This window comes from Ovis canadensis, chromosome 2, assembly GCF_042477335.2.
Source record: "Ovis canadensis isolate MfBH-ARS-UI-01 breed Bighorn chromosome 2, ARS-UI_OviCan_v2, whole genome shotgun sequence".
Taxonomy (NCBI): Eukaryota; Metazoa; Chordata; class Mammalia; order Artiodactyla; family Bovidae; genus Ovis; species Ovis canadensis.
Window position 1 is genome coordinate 73,335,275 of NC_091246.1, and position 23,256 is coordinate 73,358,530.

General features: G+C 42.4%; 1 protein-coding gene across 1 annotated transcript in view; it reads left to right on the top strand.

The window, feature by feature from the left end:
• Nucleotides 1–23,256, top strand: part of SLC1A1 (solute carrier family 1 member 1) — a 72,909-nt gene that overhangs the window by 39,818 nt on the left and 9,835 nt on the right. The window contains exons 3-8 of the mRNA XM_069576484.1: nt 12,496–12,588; nt 14,341–14,455; nt 15,705–15,747; nt 17,148–17,246; nt 20,595–20,779; nt 21,864–21,971. Of these exons, the coding sequence (XP_069432585.1) occupies nt 12,496–12,588; nt 14,341–14,455; nt 15,705–15,747; nt 17,148–17,246; nt 20,595–20,779; nt 21,864–21,971 (643 nt within the window). The remainder of the gene's footprint in view (nt 1–12,495; nt 12,589–14,340; nt 14,456–15,704; nt 15,748–17,147; nt 17,247–20,594; nt 20,780–21,863; nt 21,972–23,256) is intronic.

Below are 23,256 nucleotides of genomic sequence, written 5' to 3' on the forward strand. Positions count from 1 at the left end.
CCTGGTCGTGGACCTCAGGTCTCCTGCTGGTCCGTGAGTCCCTTGTTGGCAAGAAGGTATAAGAGGTGAAGATGCACATATCATTTGGCTGTACATCTTGCTGTTAGGCAGCTAAGAGCATCCACTATCAACTTCAGCTATGGGGGAAAAGTATGCTTGCTTTTCTTGAAACATTGGTTTTTGTTTGTTTGTTTGTTTTTAATATAGTTCAGTCTCTACGAAAACTGCCAATTCAAGATGATTATAAATTTAAAACTTCCTGCTGGAGCTTAAAATCATTCAGATTGAGAATGAACATCTTACCTCATTTGTACCATCTAGAACCACTGCATTCTGCCTGCATTCCAAGAAACACCTCCTTTATTTTTTCCCAACCTTGTTTGGGAACCAAGAAGATAATATGTCCTAAACAACTTTGCACACACAAATTAAACATTTCCCTGAGACCAGAAATTTTTGTTGCATTAGAACACAGCTGTTGAAGCCAGAAGACTTATTCTATTAATTGGTTTTCTACAGTGCCCTTTCTCCAAAGAAGGAAGGGACACATTGTGTACATAAGGGATGGAGTTCCCATAATGAATGTGCCACTTGTTGCCACAGTAACAAAGAGGAAAATGACAAGAGATAAATATCCCCTGCTTCAGTCTCTGACATAGTGAAGCCCAGAGAATTCACCATGAATGAGCTTTCCTTCTTCCTAAACCAGTACTAGACTGGTTCACAGCTCTGTTCAACTGAGTTAAAAAAAAAAAAAAGTGAGACTCATATAGTTTAGTCACTTTTCCACAATTGCCTCTCTTTGTCAACCTAATATGAAAGCAAGTATTTTCACCATTTCTTTGGAACTTAAGTCTTTATGATGGCTTCCATGTCACATAAGACATGTATTAAATAAATGTGTATATTTTTCTCCTGTTAAGAAAAAATGAGAAATCATGCAGGGATTCTAAAGAATCTCATAAGTTCAATACATGGATCTGGAAGACAGTCATTCATTCCTTCATATCTTCAATGTCCCAGGCTGTATGCTGGGCACACAAGACACAAAGAGTAGTCCAGTTCTTCAAAAAAAGGAGACTACATTTGCAATTCTCTGTGATAAGTCTTTCTGGGAATGAGGATGCAGGAAGGGACACTGGGTGGAGTTTTGAAGAAGAGAGAGGAATCAGATGAAGTGGCAGACATTCTAGACAGAAGAAAATAGAAGGCTCAGAATCTTGGGAGGACAGTGAGACTTTGACTGGAAGTCTGCAAACCTGGGGAGGAAGCAAGGGAATGGAAGGTGAGGGCATGGCTTCATGGGGTTTGTGCACCTTTCTGGGGATTCCGGGCATAAGCTTGTAGGCATGGGGAAAGAGGTTAGAGCAGTGACTCCCACCTGTGCCATTCTCGCCAAGGAACGCCCTGAACAAGCTTTCAGTGGAGAAGTATTGTTTAAAAGAAAATTCAGTACCACTCAAAGATGGTAAGGCAGACTTTATTCCAGACTGTCACAGTAGGTAGAGGGACCACTGCAATGGGGCTTTGCAGTGGAGGAAAGAGAGTAGGTTCAGGTCCAACTGAATGCAACATGAGGCAATGGGAAACGATGGCCAGTGACCTGGGTAGCAGGATCAGTGGATGGAAAGTTACTGTGAAGAAACGTCAAAGGTAAGGGGGACTCTGGCTAAATCGACCTAACAGGATTTTTGGTGAAGACAGCCCAGGGTAATCAGATACCACCTCTGCACTATGACACAGTGCTATCATTATCCATAATATGTCATAGTGCATGGAAAGTGCTATTTTCTGTTTTCTCTGGGGAAGTAATGAACTTATTTTTAATCCTCATAGCAACCCAGTGAAAGTAAGTAGGAAGTTACCTCTATCTTTAGAGATGAGGAAACAGAAAGTTGAAGAGAGATTAAGCCAGTTTTCCAAGATAACACAGATCATAAGGGCAGCACCTAGGACTGACTGCCCTCCAGCACCCAGGGGTGATGGATAATGAGGAGCCTGATTAGATATGGAGAGTGATCAGATATTCGGGGTTTGATCAAACTAACTTAGCAGGGTTCTTGCTAAAACTAGATTTTACTAGTTAGGCCTAGGAGAAAATTTTTTAATTTACTCTTTTTTGTCTGATACTATCAGAAGTTTCTAGACAGTCCCTACATTGGCATCAGAACCTGCAGGGCCAATATTAGAATCAAGCCAAACCAGGTGAGTTCACACAGTGCATTCATTCTGGAAACGAAAACAATAGGATTGCTCTGCCTCACATGTTAAGTTTCCCAGCAAACAAGCAGCTTCAACCCAGAGACCCGAGGTACCAATTTGTTGAGATAAGAAGAAGCAAAGAGAGAGCTCAATAATAGCTAGGTTGTGGTAGAAAGCTAGAAAAGTCTCTCTGAGCTGTTCGCTATCCCGATGTCAAAGCACAGGCTTTGAAGAGAGTAGCTGAGCTCCTCAGATCCTCTGAGGTGTGTTTAATGCTTATTGAACAAGAAACCTCCTATAAAAGCTCATTGGGTCTTATGATAAATTGGTCCCAAATACAAATAGCACTCTCCTTTATGATATTAAAAAAAAAAATGTTAAAACAGCTGTTGGGTTGCTGAAGAAACAGGAGACTCACCTGCTGCTCCTTGACAGATTTTGAACATCAAATGTGAACCTACTGACAAAGGCTGCGAGAGCCTTTAGTTCATTTTGCTGGGAACCAGTTTAATGTTGTTAACCTCACAGAATAGTCTGGGAGGTGACAGAACCTATTGAAAGGGACTTCTTTGTAATAATGTCTCTTAAGAAAAACTGATGTCATAGGGGAAGCATGCACAGAAACATATTTTGCATGCTCTCCTCTGCCTTTTCTTTTTCCCTTTTAACATCCTAGGAGTATCAATCCAGCCTGCCCTGATCAACAGAGTGAGAGCATAGCCTGACCTCAGCCTTGTTTTTTCTGGGGAAGTAATGAACTTATTTTTTTAAATCCTCATAGCAATCCAGTGAAAATAAGTAGGAACTTACCTCTTTCTTTAGAGATGAGGGAACAGAAGTTGAAGGGAGATTAAGCCAGTTTTCCAAGATCACACAGATCATAAGGGCAGCACCTGGGACTGATGCAGACTCCCGAGCTCCATTCTGGAACCTTCTGCTGCCTGAGGACCAGAGCCTGGGAAGAGTTGCCTGGAGCCCGGTAGCCATATGTAGATGATTTGGTTATTCTTTCAATCAACACATGTTCATGGAGTTCCTCCCATGTGCAGGCACTGGGTGAACATTGGTGACTAGGCAGATATCTAGGTCTCCTGCACTTGGGGTGCTTACAGTCTAATGAGAAAGACAGACATTAAATAAGGAGTGCATTAGTAGTACCTGTGAAACATGGTATGAATGGGATGCCAAGTGAGGAGAGCCTGATTCAGCCTGGAGACTCAGGGAAGGGCTCTGAGGAAAAGACTTAAAAGCAGTTGAAAGAAGAGGAGAGTGAGACAGTCCAGCAGAGGGAAGAGCCTAGGCAATGGCCTTGTTGGAGGGAGCTCGGTCGGCTCTAGAAGAGGGCTGGTGGACCCTGCTGCAGGGCAGACAGGTGCCCTTCCCTCAGGGCCTTGTTAGCCTGGGTAAGGATTTCCTGTGTTATATTAAGTGCCAGTAGAAACTTGCACCTGCTTGTGAAATGGCCCGATTGATGTTTTAAAAAGATCTCCTTAGTGGCCACATGATTATGGAAGGGACAAACGAGTTAATACTTGTGAAGTGCCTTCCGTGTGCTCAGTGACACACTTCATTATTGATCATTTCATTCAGCAGTAATGGAGGCTATTGACTGAAATTCTGGTTACTGTCCTAGGTGTGCTCTAGATATTGTTTCTAACCCTCAGAACAGCTGTTGTGCAAGATGTCATGGTTCACTTTGCCCCTCATAGTTACCCTTTAGGAGGCAGTTCAGTTCAGTTCTGTCACTCAGTCATGTCCGACTCTCTGTGACCCCATGAATTGCAGCACGCCAGGCCTCCCTGTCCATCACCAACTCCCGGAGTTCACCCAAATACATGTCCATCGAGTCGGTGATGCCATCCAACCATCTCATCCTCTGTTGTCCCCTTCTCCTCCTGCCCCCAATCCCTCCCAGCATCAAGAGTCTTTTCCAATGAGTCAACTCTTCACATGAGGTGGCCAAAGTATTGCAGTTTCAGCTTCAGCTTCAGCATCAGTCCTTCCAATGAACACCCAGGGCTGATCTCTTTAAAATGGACTGGTTGGATCTCCTTGCAGTCCAAGGGACTCTCAGGAGTCTTCTCCAACACCACAGTTCAAACGCATCAATTCTTCAGCGCTCAGCTTTCTTCATAGTCCAACTTTCACATCCATACATGACCACTGGAAAACTATAGCCTTGACTAGACGGACCTTTGTTGGCAAAGTAATGTCTCTGCTTTTCAATATGCTATCTAGGTTGGTCATAACTTTCCTTCCAAGGAGTAAGCATCTTTTAATTTCATGGCTGCAGTCACCATCTGCAGTGATTTTGGAGCCCCCAAAAATAAAGTCTGCCACTGTTTCCACTGTTTCCCCATCTATTTGCCATGAAGCGATGGGACCAGATGCCATGATCTTCATTTTCTGAATGTTGAGCTTTAAGCCAACTTTTTCGCTCTCCTCTTTCACTTTCATCAAGAGGCTTTTTAGTTCCTCTTCACTTTCTGCCATAGGCAGAGATGTTTTAAATCTCCATTTTATAGATGGGGAAACTGAGTCTGGGAGGAGAAGGCTGGGATTTGGGCCTTAGGTGTCCCACCAAAGTCTGTGCTTGTCTCTCTCTATGCCAATGGCCTCTGCTGGTGACAGAGACAGGAGTCATCTGGATAAGAGGATGCCTCAGTGCAACAATGAGTTGCTTGGATGATGTGTCCATTCACAATTGTGAACATCATCAAATGCCAGACCGAAAAAAAAAAAAAAAAACTTCCAATAACAGAGTTAATTCTGACAACTTAATGGCAAGGTGGAGAGAGATTGTCACGAAATTTTGTTTTTTAGTGGGTGGTAGCTTAATCAGAGAGTTCTCAGAGGAGACTTTTACCCTCGGGTGTTTATTTTTAAAACATGCTATTGTTTAGCCCACGGCAACTTCTTCCTTTGCAGTGTTTTTATTAAAAAAAAAAAAAATTCTAATAGATTGTTACTGCTTTGGTCAGGAGCCAGCACCCCAGTTCATCCAAGCCTCCTCCAGAGGTGAAAAAACAAGTGTGGTTCCTTAAAGAGCTAGCAGGTGCCCCTGAGTTCCTGGGACTGCTTGGAGTATATCTGTCTCTAGGCCACAGCCCAGCCTCAAAACTATCCCTAGATTTAAAAGACAATCCTGGACCCAGTGGTAACTGGACTTGTTAAAGAAAAGAAATTCAATGATACTTGTCAATTTGGGGAGGCAGACTTTTCCTAGGACCACAGTTGTAGGGACCACTGCAATGGGATTCTGCAGTGAAGGGGAGAGATTGGGCTCAACTCTGAATAGAGCATGAACAAGTGGGAATTTATAATTGAAAATTAGGTAGGGGTCGGTGGATGGACAACTCTTAAGAGAAAACATCAAGGGTAAGGGATTCTGGCTAACCCGACCCAACAAGATTCATGTTGAAGACAGGCCACAGTAAATCAGAAATCATCTGGGAGACGGTGGAGGATAAGGAACCTGATCATATATCAAGGGTAAGAGGTTCTTGCTAAAATTATTTTGCAAAGAAGTACACAGATGGGCCTAAGAGAAGACTTGGAAGCCTGACTAAAATGTGGCCAAGGAAAGAATCTTTGTCAGAATCCTGCTCATCTTTTTCTGCTCAGTTCAGATGCTCACTATTGCAAGTTGCTCCTGGGCACCTCAGCCTGGTGACACCTCTGGTTCCTCTGAAAGCCCATGGTACCTGTTCTCTGCACCAGTGCTTCACAGAGCATCCAGGTTTTAAAGTGGGTGGGAAAGATCTAGTTTTATAAATTTCCAGTCCACATGGATCAATAATTTTTGTAAACTGTAACATAAATGAATTACTAGGAAAAGATAAAAACAAAAGACAAAGCGCTAGCCCTGTTTTTTGTTATTACACTCAACAGGCATAAAATTACTGTTCAGTTGTTATAAACATCTTTAAACACCCTTTGATCTCTGCAGATCCTGCCACACCAGCTTTGTGGTGTATTAGTGCGCAGTCCTTTCTCATTTGTAAATTCCTTAAGGGCAGTGTCAGTGCCCAGAAGAATTGAGTTCTAAGAGTGGGCTGTAAGGTGGTCCTCTAGACCTCATCAGGCACAAGGTGTGGATAAAAAGCAAGGAATCCAGGAGGGTCTTTAGAGTAAAACCCCAGGATAAAGCACAATGATGTTTCACTTGTTTGGGGCTAAGGTAGGCCCACCATCTGACCTCCCCACAGTAAATGAGGGGGACATGTGGCTAGGTGTGACTAAGGAATTGCTTTTAAATTTTGTTTAATCTCAATTTAAATAGCCACATGAGGCTAATGGCTACCGTACTGGACATCAACACAATCTCTAGACCTCACCAGAGTGTCCAGCATTTCATGCATGCTCAACAATGTTGAATGAACAGACTCCAGCTTAACTCCATTACAATAAACCAGGTAAACGATGAGGATAAACCAGATAAGCCATCATCTCCTGGCGTGCTTTTCCTTCCCCATGCTGACCATAGTGCTTTGAAGACTGAGGCTATTCTTTTCTTTCTCATTTTAAAGGTTTTTTAACTTCTAAAATAATTTTTAATTGTGGTAAGATATGTATAACATAAAATTTACCATTAAGCACATTCACATTGTTGCATAACCATCACTACCACCACCCATCTCCAGAACTCTTATCATCTTGCCAGCTGAAACTCTGTATCCATTAAATAGCTCCCCATTCTCCTTTATCAAGGGGGTCATATTCTTAACCACTGTGTTATACTAACTAAGATCATGGCATCTGGTCCCATCACTTCATGGCAGATAGATGGGGAAACAGTGGCAGACTATTTTGGGGGGCTCCAAAATCAATGCAGATGGTGATTGCAGCCATGAAATTAAAAGATGCTTACTCCTTGGAAGGAAAGTTATGACCAACCTAGATAGCATATTGAAAAGCAGAGACATTACTTTGCCAACAAAGGTCCGTCTAGTCAAGGCTATAGTTTTCCAGTGGTCATATATGGATGTGAAAGTTGGACTGTGAAGAAAGCTGAGCACCGAAGAATTGATGCGTTTGAACTGTGGTGTTGGAGAAGACTCTTGAGAGTCCCTTGGACTGCAAGGAGATCCAACCAGTCCATTCTAAACATCAGCCCTGGGTGTTCATTGGAAGGACTGATGCTGAAGCTGAAACTGCAATACTTTGGCCACCTCATGCGAAGAGTTGACTCATTGGAAAAGACTCTGATGCTGGGAGGGATTGGGGGCAGGAGGAGACGGGGACAACAGAGGATGAGATGGCTGAATGGCATCACTGACTCGATAGACATGAGTTTGGGTAAACTCCGGGACTTGGTGATGGACAGGGAGGCCTGGCGTGCTGCGATTCATGGGGTCGCAAAGAGTCAGACGTGACTGAGCGAATGAACTGAACTGAACTGAACTGACACTAACTTCATGCATGTGCTACAAAATTCTAGTCCAGCACTAGCCAGGTGCTGTGATAATGGAAATGTTCTCTCTGTATGTTGTCCATTGCAGTAGCCACCAGCTGCATGTCACAAATGAGCACTTGACATGTGGCTGGTGTGACAGGAACTGATGGAAAGGAGCTGTCTTCAGAGTCCAAGGTCTGGATTAAGTTACCGTTCAGAGAACAACATCCACTGAGCTAGACCACACACTCTCAACTGGAGCAATGTGGCCTTAAGGCAGCAGAAGCAAGTTTTTAGGGGTGGGCGGCAAGCTTACTCTTCTCATGTAAAGAGCCTATGCTATGTGCTAAGTCACTTCAGTCGTGTCCAACTCTTAGCAACCCCATGGACTTTAGCCCACCAGGCTCCTCTGTCCACGGGTTTCTCCAGGCAAGAATACTGCAGTGGGTTGCCATTTCCTTCTCCAATGTAAAGAGCATATATATATATATATATACATATATACATATACATATATACACACACACACACACATATGTATATATACACATTTAGTATATGAACAGATGTACAGTTTGTGCTATTAAAATTTCATGGGGTGGCAATGAGCAAAAAATATCTAAAACAGTCTGGGAGGGGCAAGTCGGTTGGAGCACATAATAATGAGAAAAAAAAAGAGAAACACTAAAATGCTAAATGTGTTCTCACATGGAGGTCTGTTATGAGTGAAAAGCGTTCTTGTTTGCCACTCTGGGAACCATACCAAACTGCCCTGTGTGAGTGGTTTTTAGGGAGATTACCTGCCAAGTTCCTAAATCTCTAACATAGGAGATCTTTGAAATGGGCTCGCTTTGTAAGGAGCCATAAGAAGTGCAGTGGCCTTCCCACGTGGCACAGTGGTAAAGAGCCCGCCTGCCAGTGCAGGAGGTGCAAGAGATGCGGCTTTGATCCCTGGGTCAGGAAGATCACCTGGAGAGAGAAATGGCAAGCCACTGCAGTATTCTTGCCTGGAAAATTCCATGGGCAGAGGAGCCTGGCAGCCTGCAGTCCATGAGATCGCAGAGTCAGACAGAACTGAGCACACATACACACATAAGAAGTGTAGCTTTTTCTGTCACATGGAAGCATTTAGTACAAAATCCACAAAGCACCTTATTTAATGCACTGAGGATCCAGGAAAGAATACACCTCAGTCTTTAGAGCGCTATGGTCAGCATGGGGAAGGAAAAGCACACCAGGAGATGATGGCTTATCTGGTTTATCCTCATCGTTTACCTGGTTTATTGTAATGGAGTTAAGCTTGAGTCTGTTCATTCAACATTGCTGAGCACGCATGAAATGCTGGACACTCTGGCGAGGCCTAGAGATTGTGTTGATGTCCAGTACGGTAGCCATTAGCCTCATGTGGCTATTTAAATTGAGATTAAACAAAATTTAAAAGTAGCTCCTTAGTCACATGTCAACTGCTCCCTAGCCATCTGTAGCTGGTGACTACTGTAGTGGACAGCACAGAGAACATTTCTATCACCACAGGAAGGTCTACTGGGCAGCACTGGTCTAGAATTTAGTAGCACATGGATAGACCCAGTGTGACATACATAGTGGTTAAGATCTGGCCTTTGGGGGTCAAACCAGCTCCACTGCTTGGCAGCTGTAGGACCCTGGCCTGTTACTTAGCCTTTCCAAGCCACAGTTTTCTCTGTAAAATGGGAGTAAGCATGCCAACCTGGTGGGGTTATAGTGAACATCAAAGGAGATGACACAACCCTCAGTCATTGTTCAATACACAGTGTCTATTGTCATTTTCATTATAATAATCATTATCATTGTTATTACTGGCAACTGGGTGGCTATTACTGGCAACTGGGTGGCTAGACTATCCATCCAAACATTTTATATTGATGTTAAGTTCAGTAATGTTCCTGTTATAGAGGTTTTCAAATATTGGACTGCCTCCATGAATATGTTCCCTCCCTTTATGGCAGCCACACCCCATCCCATCCTCAACATCCTTGAGATGTTGAGAGTCTGGATTTTGGTGCCACCTTTGCCCTCAATCAGTGGTGGCTGGAAAGGTAGAAGGGTAGCTCTAGAGATGTGGAGAAGTATGACTGTTAATTTGAATGCATTTCTGATATATCCAGGAGATCTGTAGGACCTCAGTAGATTTGAGAAATGGGGAACAAAGTTCTTTCTGAAAGTAACTACAAGAGAGTTACTGTACTCGCAACAGCCAGGAACTGACTACTTTGGGGGCTGTATTTAAAGTATTTCCACCAAGAATCTCATTATTATATGAAGCCTTTTATTGCCATCTGGGACCTGGAATAAAAGCAGAGGCACCAGCCCGTGGCCGAATCATTAAGACAAATTAAGACATTTTAACATATGCTGGAAACAATTACCCACATAGATTTAATTTGTTTCACTGCTGGAAGAAAATCCTGAGAGGGCAGGAGACACATACCCAAGACAGTTCGGCAGCCACCCTGCGAATCTGTCACTTGTCGGCACCTTAGGGACTGGGAGATGCTTAAATTGGATGTTGAGCAAAGGACGATATATCTGAAAATACATCTTCCATTAGGTCATGGAGCAGGTGCTTGTACAGGTTACTTAAATATCTAGACTGGTAATTTTCTTTTTTTTTTTAAACTACCATTATTATCATGAATAATCATTATAATTGTTTATCAAAATAATGAATAGAGCTCAAAATAGGAACATTTTATAGTCAAATAATATACTTAGCAAGCTTATATATTTGCATCGTTTGCTCTTTTTTTTAAGAGATTGAAACTAAATATGAGCTAGTTCATTGGTTTCTGAGTTGTAGCTTTCAATATCTCTTTTGTTGTCATTTTATTTCACTATTTTTTTGTCATTATAGTTTCTTACAGAATTATTGTTTTTAATTGTCTGCACATTAGGAAAGAAATTCTGCTCAGCACACCACATTCTTTTTCCCAGAGAAATAGAATCTTACCATCCAGCTTATTCTAGGACGTGACTGTCGTAGTATGCTCACCATACAGTAATTGTGCAGTCTTGCTCTGGAGGTTGATGAATAAACCCTTAACAACATACTGGGGTGACTGCTAGAGGCCAGAGTGTCTTCCCTCAAAATATAACTTCAGAAGAAGCGATCAACAGCCAGAGGAATGGTGTGTTTCGAGTGAGAGATGTCTTTTTCTGTTGTCATCATCGTCATCATAGCTTCCTTACAGATTTTTCCCAAACGTCAACTATGTATGATTATATTTGAGGAGCGTAATCCCCTAGTCACTTAAAAAAAAAATGGATAGGCCTTTTATAGCGTGAGGAGTGAATATAAAATCAACTTGTGTTTGCTGATAGCCTGCATGTTTACTACCTTTTCCTTGGGGCTGCCTTGTAGTAACCTCTTCATTTTTCCTGCTACCGTGCACTTCAGGGTAACAGTTATGGAGCAACTCATGCGTGTTGAAAACTCAGAAAATCATTTTCTGTGATAATCATTTGATTCAAAATGTGATTCTCATTTTGGAAATCGGACAGGGTAGTCTGAAACTTCCAAATGACAACTTGCTGAAAGATGATTTGGTTGCTTCTCAACCCGGCTTCATGTATCACACAGAAGCAGTCCAGTTAGAGAGATGCATCATTTGACCACATTTATATGAGCATCTTTGATGGAGGGCAAAGGTTTCTAGCAAGCGGGGATATATGCTTTCCACCTCTGTATCTATCCTTGGCATTCCATACAACCACTGTAAGTCAAGTAACATTCAGTCATTTTTCTGACCATTTGAAACGAGGCAAAAGTGGTTCTTTTGCCCATCCAAAGACCTTTTGAAACTAGATCTAAACAATGTGGTCATAAGTTTCTTAGATGATCGGTGCCCTCAGAAATTTTTATTTATATCCCAATTTATTAAAACAAGGGTTTTAAGGAGTCTCATAATCAAAGCCATACAGAATATGGTTTTAAACATAAAAGCAATTTGAAAATCATGAAGAGAAGGAAATCTGCTAGCCAGGAAGGATAATGAAATGACGGTGCTTTATTATTGAATTTGGTCCTGCTATCGTCTAAAAATCCATCACTAAGGAGATGATTAAATACCTTATGGTACAGCCACATGACAGAAGATTATGTTGTCTTTAAAATTATCTACAGGGTGAATTTGTAACAGTAAGCAAAATGCTTATTGTATTTAGAAGAGAGAGGATTATAAACTATAAAACTATCTCAGCCCTGTTGACAAAAAATTGAGAAAAAAATATGGGAATAATATTCACCAGAATATTAACAATAGCTGATGACATGAGGTGATTTTTGTTTTCATCTTTATATTTTTTCCTTTCTTTAGATAATTGTAATGAACAGATATATTACTTGATAATCACACATAAAAGTTATCTTTTTAGTTGACTCTCAGATTCCTGACAGAAAAGGCAGAAAGGGAAATGATCATGAGTTATATGATTTTTATTATGTGATGAAAGAACCTTCTCAGTTCTTTAAGGTAAACTTTCCCCCCTAATACCAAATCCCAAAAGAATGTCGAGTGATACAATGGTAAAGTTCTTAGAGCAGATGCCAAAGGGGAACTCCTTTTACTTGTCTCCTGACCACCCCTCTCACGAGCCACAGACACAGCAGTCACTAAGAGCTGAGGTGGTGGGGATTTAGCCAGAGGGGATCTTGCCCCCTACTAGCCTTCAGTCTCTTAACTCTGCATTTGGAATACTGAAATGGTTCTTTCACCCAATGCATTTATTCAAACAAAATGTGTGAGATAGGCCTAGCAGATAAATACATACTGCTCAGCTCTTTCCAAACCTTGAGGATTGAATTGCCACCAGTCCTGGAAATTTTTCTTCGAGTAATATAATCTGACTTCTCACCCTTTCAGGTGTTGCTACACTGGATTCCAACGTATCTGGAAAAATTGGTCTGCGTGCTGTCGTATATTATTTCTGTACCACTCTCATTGCCGTAATTTTAGGTAAGACTTATTTCTGAATCCTTTTTTATTTTTCTGTATAATTGTGACTTTCCATTTAAAAGTAGTTGGCTTTTTAAAATGCACACTTTTTTAAAGATCAGAAAGTACAATTGTTAAACTGCTATGAAGCTGTTAGGCTTGAAGTCAGCACTAAACCTTTTATATGAACAAATATAATATTGGCTGAGTTTCAGCCATGGTACTGCTTATTAATGTCTCTAGTAAATAAACGGAAAGAGAAGGACAGTTCTGCACCTTATCCGGATCATTGGGTCGAAGAAAGTGAAGCAAAGAGCTAATCTTTAAACTTGATAAGTAGTCTATAATAGTAGGTTTGAGTATAATTATAAAGTATTTCCAGAAAGATAGCATTTCGGTACATTTCAAATTTTACATAGTACCCAGAGCTAACAGAAGTCTTGCCAAGTATAAATTTCACTTGAAAGAGGGAGACTGTTCTAATAAGGGACTGTGGTTGCTTATATACCTTTGACACTTTTGTGAAAAAAGTATGGTCCATCCTTTGTGACCTAGCATGACATTTTAGGAAGGATGCCCTGAGTGGTAAGAGAGGGGGGCAGTGTACTCAAATGTTGCAGCCAGCTTGACCCTTACAGCTCTGCTTTGATGAACTGAGGATGTGGTAAGATGTTAATGGTATTAGGCCAGGCAACCTAGGAGGCCCTGAACCCTGCCTTAAACCAAAACCACATTTCATTAGGCTCCTGAGGGAGGCCAACACAAAGAACAAAGCTGGGCTGATATCTTTTCTGCAACTCTGAGAGGGGAGCGTAGACCACACCCATTCATGGCCCCTGTATTGCCCAGTGACTCCTCCCTTCAGCAAAACTAATGCATTCACACCCTTAAGTCCTGCCCCCTTGGAGGGTCATTTCTCTTTGAGAAGAGTGATAAGGGCATGGAGCCTTTTCTTCACTCCCCTCCAGCCTATCAACCTGGTCTTTCCTAAAACCTCCCACCTCTACTTGGACACCTCAAGAGGAACCTATTAGCTCCAAAATGGTGCTTTCAGATTCTGTTTGTTTTTCTTTTTTGACCACACAACATGCAGGACCTTAGTTCCCTGGCCAGGGATTGAACCTGCATCCCCTGCAGCAGAATCATGAAGTCTTAATCACTGGACCTCCAGGGAAGTCCCAGATGCCCTCTGTTTAGACAGATTTTCTTTATAGCAAGACCAGCTTTCTCTCCTTAGAACTCCTGTTCTCATTGCATCCCAAAAGAGTCACACAGAACACTCCCTAACCCAAATCCTTTTGTAGGTTACACACAGCTTTTCAGATATTTGATGGCTTGTGGTATGACAGGAAGATAAGGCTTATTCTCTGTGACCCTCCAGAAAAATACCAGCATCTGTGGGTAAAAGTTACAGAAAGATGCTGAGTACCCTGTGTTGGAAAATAAGTCCTTCTCACCCCAACCCCTGCCGAGGCTGATCTCCTAAGCTAAAGAAGAAAAGAGCATTCTCATCAGCAAATGTTTCCAGAAGCAGTTCTGGAGTGCAGCCCCTCATTCTTTAAAAACACACAGGAAGAGTTCCTTCTGCTTCAGTTAGATGGGAAGTAATTAAGGCAGTAATTCTGCTGAGGTTCCTGCTGAGGCTCGGTGTTTTGGGTAGACTTCTCAGGGTCCCCATCCCAGTATTGCCTGGTACTCTAAGATGGATGCACAAGAGATATCAGGTGCCCTGGGAGATTCTTAATGCTCTGTGGGTGCTATCTTTGGTTACAGGTATTGTGCTGGTGGTGAGCATCAAGCCTGGTGTCACCCAGAAAGTGAATGAAATTGACAGGACAGGGAACACCCCTGAAGTTAGCACAGTGGATGCCATGTTAGACCTGATCAGGTGGGTGTCCGGCCAGCAGCGTGGCTTCACAGGCATACAGCCTTTGTGGTTGCACAGGGCCCCATGCTTGGTTTAATGTTCTGCTAATGCCATCTTGAAATTTTAACTGTACAGGAGAAACCCTCTTATCTGAAACAATCAGGGCTACAGATTGGTCAGTTAATTTTAAAAAACAGCAGTTAAAGTAGAGAGTCATAAATATACACTACATATTTTGTTTATGCTTAAAACTTAAATGCATTTATTTGCCTTTTTTTTGATGTTGGGCCAAGGTCATTTCTTTGTGTCAGTTGATTGTAATTTCATATTTCTGTTGCCTAGGCTGCCTTTATAAATGCATCATCTACAATTTCCAGGCTCAGTTTTCATGAAGTAGAGCAACAAAACCCTTAGAAATTGCAAGGAAAGCTGAAAGCTGAGTTCTTCCGGCTGTTCTTTTTATTTCAATTGTCTTCCTTTACCTAACACAACAACAGAAATTTTACTTACTTGCCTTGAATGAATTTCCAGGCATTCCAGCTTAGTTCTTATGGAAACTGCTCCTTCCTTTTCACACTCATATTGCATTTATTTACATAATATTTCATTCAATAATGACAATGATATTTGAAACTGGCATAAAGAATTTGGGAACAAGTGCAGTTGACTCTCATTTATTAAAACAGAAATGTGCAAAATATTAAAGAAGTCTCTTAACTGTGTATGTCCACCTGCTAGTACATATTTCACCGAGGATAGCAACCGTGTTGGCTACTCAATGAACCAGTTAAGTGTGATGGTTAGTTAGGAGAGCTTTCTATCCCCTAATTAAGTAGGGAAGCTCAGTAGGGAAAAAGAATCCAGTACTCTTGCCTGGAAAACCCCATGGATGGAGGAGCCTGGTAGGCTGTGGTCCATGGTGTTGTGAAGAGTCAGACATGACTGAGCGACTTCACTTTCCACTTTTCACTTTCATGCATTGGAGAAGGAAATGGCAACCCAATCCAGCGTTCTTGCCTGGAGAATCCCAGGGGTGGGGGAGCCTGGTGGGCTGACGTGTATGGGATCACAGAGTCGGACACGACTGAAGTGACTTTGCAGCAGCAGGGAAAAAGAAATCTTAATACAAGGAAGCATTATGCAAAGGTGAGACCAAAACCAGAGTACTAATTCTATAGCATACTCATTTCTATCAGTGTATTAGGTGCAACAAAAACAAACAAAAACCACTTTTGTCTTAATGTGATACTGCTTTTCATGTGTCCAACAGGAATATGTTCCCTGAGAACCTTGTCCAAGCCTGTTTTCAGCAGGTAAGAATAATGATTTTTGCCCTCAAGCTGTTCTGCTCTTGCTCCTTACCCATTAAGATTTTTTTTTTCTCCTATGACCTAAGAAATGGAAATCACTCATCAAAAATGGGCAATGTATTAATACCTGTGAATGGAGAAATTTCAGGTGACCTGTCAACCCCAGTCTTTCCAGCCATAGCAGCATGCCTATCGTAGCTTACACTGCTCCCTTTTCCCTTAGACTTCATTTTTTACCCAAAAGGTTTCAACTGGAGCAAGTCAGGAACCTGTCAAATGAGTGTTTTCAAATCTGGCTTCTAGTACCTAGTTTCAGAGAACCACTTTATATTTGTGAAGAAGCTCAGACTATCTGCACATATAATGTAATTGGAAAAGGTAACCTCCACCCCCATGTTGGGAAATCAGTATGTGACCCGTGTGGGTGGTTAGTGTTCCTGGTATCTGGTCTTTTCTTTCATCAATACGTGCCCACTGCTGGCACTCTACAGAGCAATGTAACAAAGCCACTTTTTCTCCTTTAGGGAAGTTTCACAATCTCTTCACTTCATTTCCTTTAAGCCTTCTTCTCTTGTTTATCTATGTACTTTAAGACAGCTGAGTCTATCACAAGCTGCTGAATTCATTTACATAAATTACACAAACAGAGACCTCTATGTAGACCAACAAAAATGGCAATTAAATTGCTCCCTGCCAACCTCCAAGAGGCACAGAACCACCTCTATTTAGGGGGTGCATTTGCGGTTCAGCCACAGTGGTCACTTGTAAGGTTCTTGGTGTTGGCAGAGCCTTGTAGGAGTAACATTTATGCCCAGTGTGATGATATACTAGCTCTTTCTTAAACCTCTCTGCTGAAGCTCAGCAGAATCAAACAGGTGAAGGAAGGGAATTCAACAGAAATCTCACTCACGTAATAGCCCTAAAGGGTCTATTGACTTTGGAACAACCATATAGTTCTTGATGTTTATTAAAGTCATGGTGACTACATTTAAAGTGATGAGGTGTTTTTTCCCCAGGTTAAAAATAATAAATGAATAAATAAGTAGAAACAAAAATGATTGACAGGATTCCTGTAGAATCTATTAAAGCACCTAAAGATAAAACCTATGCTTTCTTCTACATTGTTGCTCCATTCATTGGTCCCTTACTGCAGAAGTGAGAGAACATTTTGACACCATTGAATGGTGGCTGTGGTGGTCAGGGGGTTGGATTTCTCAATCCCAGTTTTGCTTCCAAAGCCTCAGGGGTAGTACCATCCAAAACCAACACCGATAGAGGCCTCAGAGGTAGAAACTTTCAGTGACACTTATCTGGCCAAAGTAACATTCCTATGGTTTAACCTTAGGAGCTTAAAAATTATTTTTTTGTTTATTTCTTTGACCTTTCCCCCCTCCAACATGCAGTACAAAACCACACGTGAAGAAGTGAAGCTTTCTGAGGAGCCAGGGACAAACAGCACCGAAGCGTCTGTCACAGTCATCATGACAACTGCTATTTCCAAGGTACCACTTACATCCTTTTGTTTGCTCCCTTCCCCAGTAGGCAGGGACCAAGTCATGAGTGAGCAGGAGTTGGAAATAAGTAGATCCTCATTGTTCTCAGATCCCACATTTGTGAATTTGCCTATGTACTAAAATGCATTTGTGAGCTGAAAATCAGTATGGTGCGGTCATTCACAGACACACTAGGAGTGGTGAAAAATGTAACTTGCCCATGCACATGTCCCAGCTGAGGTTGAACAAGGCTGTGTTCTGCCCTCTTGGTTCAGCAATTTGTTTGTTTCCTTTTTTATTGGAGTATAATTGCTTTACAACATTGTGTTGGTTTCTACTGTACAACCAAGTTCATCAGCTATATGTATACGCACATCCCCTCCCTGGTTCAGCTCTAAATGGTAAAGATGTGTCCTTTGTGCGGCGTGTCTTTGCCACATGTTTCTCAGTTTGGTGCATTAGCTTGGTAATTGCACTGTTTGAAATGTCTCCCAAGCATCACGCTGCACTGCTGGCTAGTGTTCCCAAATGCAAGAAGGCTGATGTTCCATATGAGAAAATACACATGTTAGAGAAGTCTCATTCAGGCAGGAGTTAAAGTGAGTTCAATGTTAATGATTAAACAATATATATTAAATAAGGTGTCTTTGAACTAAAACACAGAGAAAACAAGGTTTCATATTGATTATTTGACCAAAATGATGTGACTGTTGATTCCTAGGAACCTAATCCTCTGTTTCCCCTTATAATGAAGAGCAACTGAACCACACAGAGAAAAGAATGAGTCCTGTCACTTCTGTCTCTGCCACCCAGAGTTGAGTTGGGCATCTCTGGGAACATCGTTAGATTTGCAAGACCACATAAACGTGGAAAGCAGGCCTGCAGTTCCTTATTTAAAACTCTCTGCCCAAATGTGATTCTGAGTCCAGAGTTTTTCACTTTAGAAGGGCCAGGTGGTGTGTGTACTATATATTACACAACATCTTTTAAGTGAAATGCAACTAACTTACAAATTGGCTACAAAGTAAGAAAAATAGGCTATCTGTAGCCTCATCTCCAGAGAAGGCAGTGGCACCGCACTGCAGTACTCTTGAATGGAATATCCCATGGACAGAGGAGCATAGTAGGCTGCAGTCCATGGGATCACTACGAGTCAGACACAACTGAGCAACTTCACTTTCACTTTTCACTTTCATGCGCTGGAGGAGGAAATGGCAACCCACTCCAGTGTTCTTGCCTGGAGAATCCCAGGGGTGGGGGAGCCTGGTGGGCTGCCGTCTAAAGCGTCGCATAGAGTTGGACACGACTGAAGCGACTTAGCAGCAGCAGCAGCCTCATCTCAGTTCAGGATAGGTTTTGCCACCAGGAGTTTGCCATAAACTTATCAATGGAATCAGTTGGCTCTGAGAACTTTTAGGATTTCATTGTTCAAGATTCTGGTGGTTTAGTCACTAGGTTGTGTCCAACTCTTGTGACCCCATGGACTGTAGCCTGCCAGGCTCCTCTGTCCATGGGATTCCCCAGGCAAGAAACCTGGAGTGGGTTGCCATTTCTTCCTCCAGTTGGAGATTAGATCAGGTTGGCCTGAAGTAGTACATTTATAGTAGTGTAGCAGATTTCTCCTGAATGTACTCTGCCTTCACTCAGGAAGGAAAAATTTAAGGGAAAAAAAAAATGCAGTAGATTTAAGAGTTCACATTAAATAGGCCACAGTTAGCTCCCTCTTTTTTCCTACAGAAAGTACTCCATGACCTGGCTCATCCCTGGTTTCCCAGCTTACTTCTTGGTGAGCCCAATCTATTCTATCCAGATCCAACTCCTCAATAAACTCCTACTCTTGCTTCTTGATACGGTTCCACAGAGATTTTTCTGAGCACTCTCCATGGGCCAAGCTCTGATGGGCACTGAGATTATGACAGAGAAAAGGCACATGTGATATATGCTCTCATGTGAACAGTGATAAATATTACAGTTGGAAAGAACAGAATACTCCTTAATAGAATAGGGAGGTCTAAAGTAGTGTGGCGGCTGGATAGGATGAGTAGAGTTCAGAGACCTGGTATGTGGTGATATCTGCCTTTCCTTGCCATTTTTCTGGAGTCTGCTTTCTAGATCTCTGCTTATCTCCTGGCTGCCTGCTCCTCGGGCCTGTCCTTCACTATCTTCACAGCCCACATTCATGTCTCCAGTCTCCACATGATGCCTGTAACTCATAGCTTAGCTGTGCCGTTAGTTACACACCATCTTGCTATCATTGGCTCATGTTTCTCACACTTAGTCTTGTCTATCCAGCTGCATTTCAAGACCTTACACTGTAGCCTGTGCAGTTAACACACTGCACGGGCTATAGCGTAAATATGCGTCTGATCACGTCAGATCATAAGTAAGAAATAATTGGTACCCCAGTGGCTCATCCACATAATTCCTTAGAAACCTGGTTTGCACCACTCAGAATATGTTATCTTCCTGTGAAATCTTTGTTAAGCTCATGCTGCACAGCTAGGATTGGATTATCTCTTGGTATATCTCATGCTACTCGTGTGTGTGTGCGTGTGTGTGTGTGTGTGTGCACTCAGCTGTGTCCGACTCTTTACGATCCCATGGACTGCAGCCCACAGAGGCTCCTCTGTCCATGAGATTTCTCCAGGCAAGAATACTGTTGTGGGTTGCCATTTCCTCTTCCAGGGGATCTTTCCGACCGAGGAATTGTACCCTCATCTCCTGTATTGGCAGCTGGATTCTTTACCACTGAGCCACCTGGAAAGTCCCCATGCTATTCTTACCCGGGATAAAATGAAGAAATGGTTCATAGTAGTAGATATCTGGTTAATCTTTATCTAAAATAAAATCCTATTGGTTATCTAAGGTTAGAGGTAGTAAAAAATGTTCCTGTGTTCACTATCAGGATAAAATAGATAGTAAAGTGTCCTAAAAATGTCTGCACTGGTAAATATTTTGAGCTTCCTGCATTATTAATTTGTAACTTTTTATGCAGACTCCTAATGTAACTACTAGTTAAAATAACTCTGCAAAGTGCCTAAAGTTATTAAAAATTTAAAACACCCCAGAATAAGAAATCTTCAAAAGAAATCTTCAAGTATAGATTCACTGAAAGAGAGGGGGAAAAAAAAAAAAACACTTCAAACTTCAATGCCAGAGGTGGGGGCAGTAAAATTTGATACATGTGTAGGTGGTTGTTTGTTTGTTTTTTTTTTTTTGGCTCCTAAACTTGTTGATCCTAAGTTGTTGCTAGGTCACTAGTTTGTTTGGCTATCATATCTTCCTGTTTCAGGGCCTATGCATTCTAACAAGATTATAATCACGCATCAATATTATTTTCTTGGTTTTGATCCACAGAACAAAACAAAGGAATACAAAGTCGTAGGCATGTATTCAGATGGCATAAATGTCCTGGGCTTAATCGTCTTTTGCCTCGTCTTTGGAATTGTCATTGGAAAAATGGGAGAAAGGGGACAGATTCTGGTGGATTTCTTCAATGCTCTGAGTGATGCAACCATGAAAATCGTTCAGATCATTATGTGGTGAGCAGACACACCGGTTAATGCCATCTTGCTTCCCCCGATGGCTGACCCTTCAAAACTAGAAGGAAAAGGTTTATGTTTCTCAACTCACCTCACCCTAGAGAGGGCAAGACACTACAGTATTAACTAATTCCATGTATTACTTAGGACTCAGGTCACTAATGAAAGTCTAGAGATCAGCCATTGTCTTTTCCGCCAAGGTCCTTGATCACATTGTAACCACGCAGCATTTATGTAAGAAAGAATTCTTAAAGGAGTGATTTGAAGGAGTTTTCCAGAACACAGGTTGCTTTCCTTATCAGGCTCCATGCAGAAGGAATACAGTAGGTACACATGGGCCCTAATACATCCAATGAAAGCTGCCATAGGTGAGCATAGCAGCTGTACCACCTGAGCATCTGCCCTGTGCCTGGAGATGCTGAGAAGTCCACCTTGCCTGGGAGACCTCTGCCCCACTTATCTCACAGCAAGTTGGTTCAGAGTATAGACCTTGACAGTGACAGTAAAGGGTTTAGTTATTTCAGTTAATGCTGCTGAACCTCAGCTTCATCATCTGTTAAAACTCCCCTCGAGTTGGGAGAAGTACATTAAGTGAATGACACATGTGAAATACCTAACCCAACGCAAAGCATGTAATGATAGCTCCACAGACAGAGCTATCACAACAGAGCTATTACATAACTAGCTCTGTTGCTGATCCCACTACCTGGGAAACAAGATGACTGTGTCTAGAAAGAGCCTAGAGGCCATGATTGGAGAGTCAAGCTAGAGAGAGACCTGCGGACATGAGTCAGCAGGGTGTATGTGCACAGGAGCAAGGCGTGGGCTAGGGACCAGAGTGCCCCTTATGGTGGCATAGGTGGGTAGAGATTACGGTGCACAGGGGTGCTGAAACCTGTAGCCAGTGTAGTCCAGCTGGGCTGAAACTGAGACCTTAGCCTCACTGTGTATATCCTGTGCCCCTCCCAGCTAAGGGCACACCCCAAGCCGAGGTATATGCCCTGGCTTGTTTCTTTCCCAGCATTTCCACCCTGAGAAAATATTTGATGACAGAAGTATGTCTTTTCTTGTGCTTACTTTCTAGCTACATGCCGATTGGTATTTTGTTCCTGATTGCCGGGAAGATCATAGAAGTTGAAGACTGGGAAATATTCCGCAAACTGGGCCTTTACATGGCCACCGTCCTGAGTGGGTATGTCAGACTCAAGGGAAGACACTGAAACCTCATTTGAGCCAATGAGTTGCTGTTGAGAGGCCAGGTTTCAGTTGGTGAAACTGGCTTCTCTCCCTCAGGCAAGGAAAGATGAGGTTCAGAGATAAGAGAGCAGGGGAGAGAAGGGCTGCCCTTTAACAGCTGAACTGGAGGTGGATCACACTGTGCTAGTTTCCAGATCTTGGCAGAACAGCCTGGACCATGCTTTGCCACTGCCTCTATTAGCTGTGTTAAAATAATTTCTTAAGAGAAAAACCCACTGGTAGCCTCTCTTGGCCCTCTCCTGGCCTTCCCTTCTTCAAGGATGTAAACCAACCAAACAAGTAAGAACAGTCCCCATGTACCCTGAGCCTGAAAGAAATTAGGCAGGGCCTAAATTAAGTTGGACTGGAGCAAGCAGGAGTGGGATGGGTTCCAACCCTGTTGGGTAAGCACTGTCACACCCTACATCATAAGAGAGGGTGCTGGAGAATCTTCAGGTTGGTAGGAACTGTGCAAAGCAGGAGACAGCTGTGTGCATACTTCCTGTAGCACACGCACTGGTTCCTTGAGGGGAGATGCGGTGGGATAGGTTATGAATGGTGCCCCCAGATGTCGGTCCAGGGGCAGGATATGTCACATATGCTAAGAAATTTGGACCAGGGGAATGACTAACCATCATCAGTTTGACTCACACAGGTCAATTCCCCCAAACACTCAACTGGAGGAATCAGCTCACCTGCTGGAACTCAGTTGCACTGGGGAATATCCACTGCATAGGATTTGGTTCTTAATCTGTTTTGACTAAAATCAGAGTCATGCTGGTCAATGGAGACAAAGGCCAGAGCCAAATTCCAGGGCCCCGGTAGTAATGGAGGTGGGACCATCTGCCTTGCTGGAGGCCAGGGGCTGTGTCCAGGCCATGGTATGGCTAAGATTTATTATGCTGAGCTATTTAATGAGAGGGTTCTGCTGGTTTCTGCCCCATCAACCTATCTAGGTTCCTAACAGAAAACTAAGTCAGTTTCTCATAGTTCTAAGCCATAGGCTGTCTGTAAGATCCCTTTCTTGACCTCCAGGATCTATTTTTTTCAATGACCACTTGAGCTTCACATAACTGATCTGTAAACTCTAAGTTGCCATTTACATGGCATCTGCTGAATCAGTTTCATTTTTTAAGCCCTTTGGTTTGTGAAACGAGCAATAGTTTGGAATGTAGGAATGACAAAGAAAAGAGGGTCAGTCATGAAAGATGACTGTAGGAGAGCAGGGATAACTTCCCCCT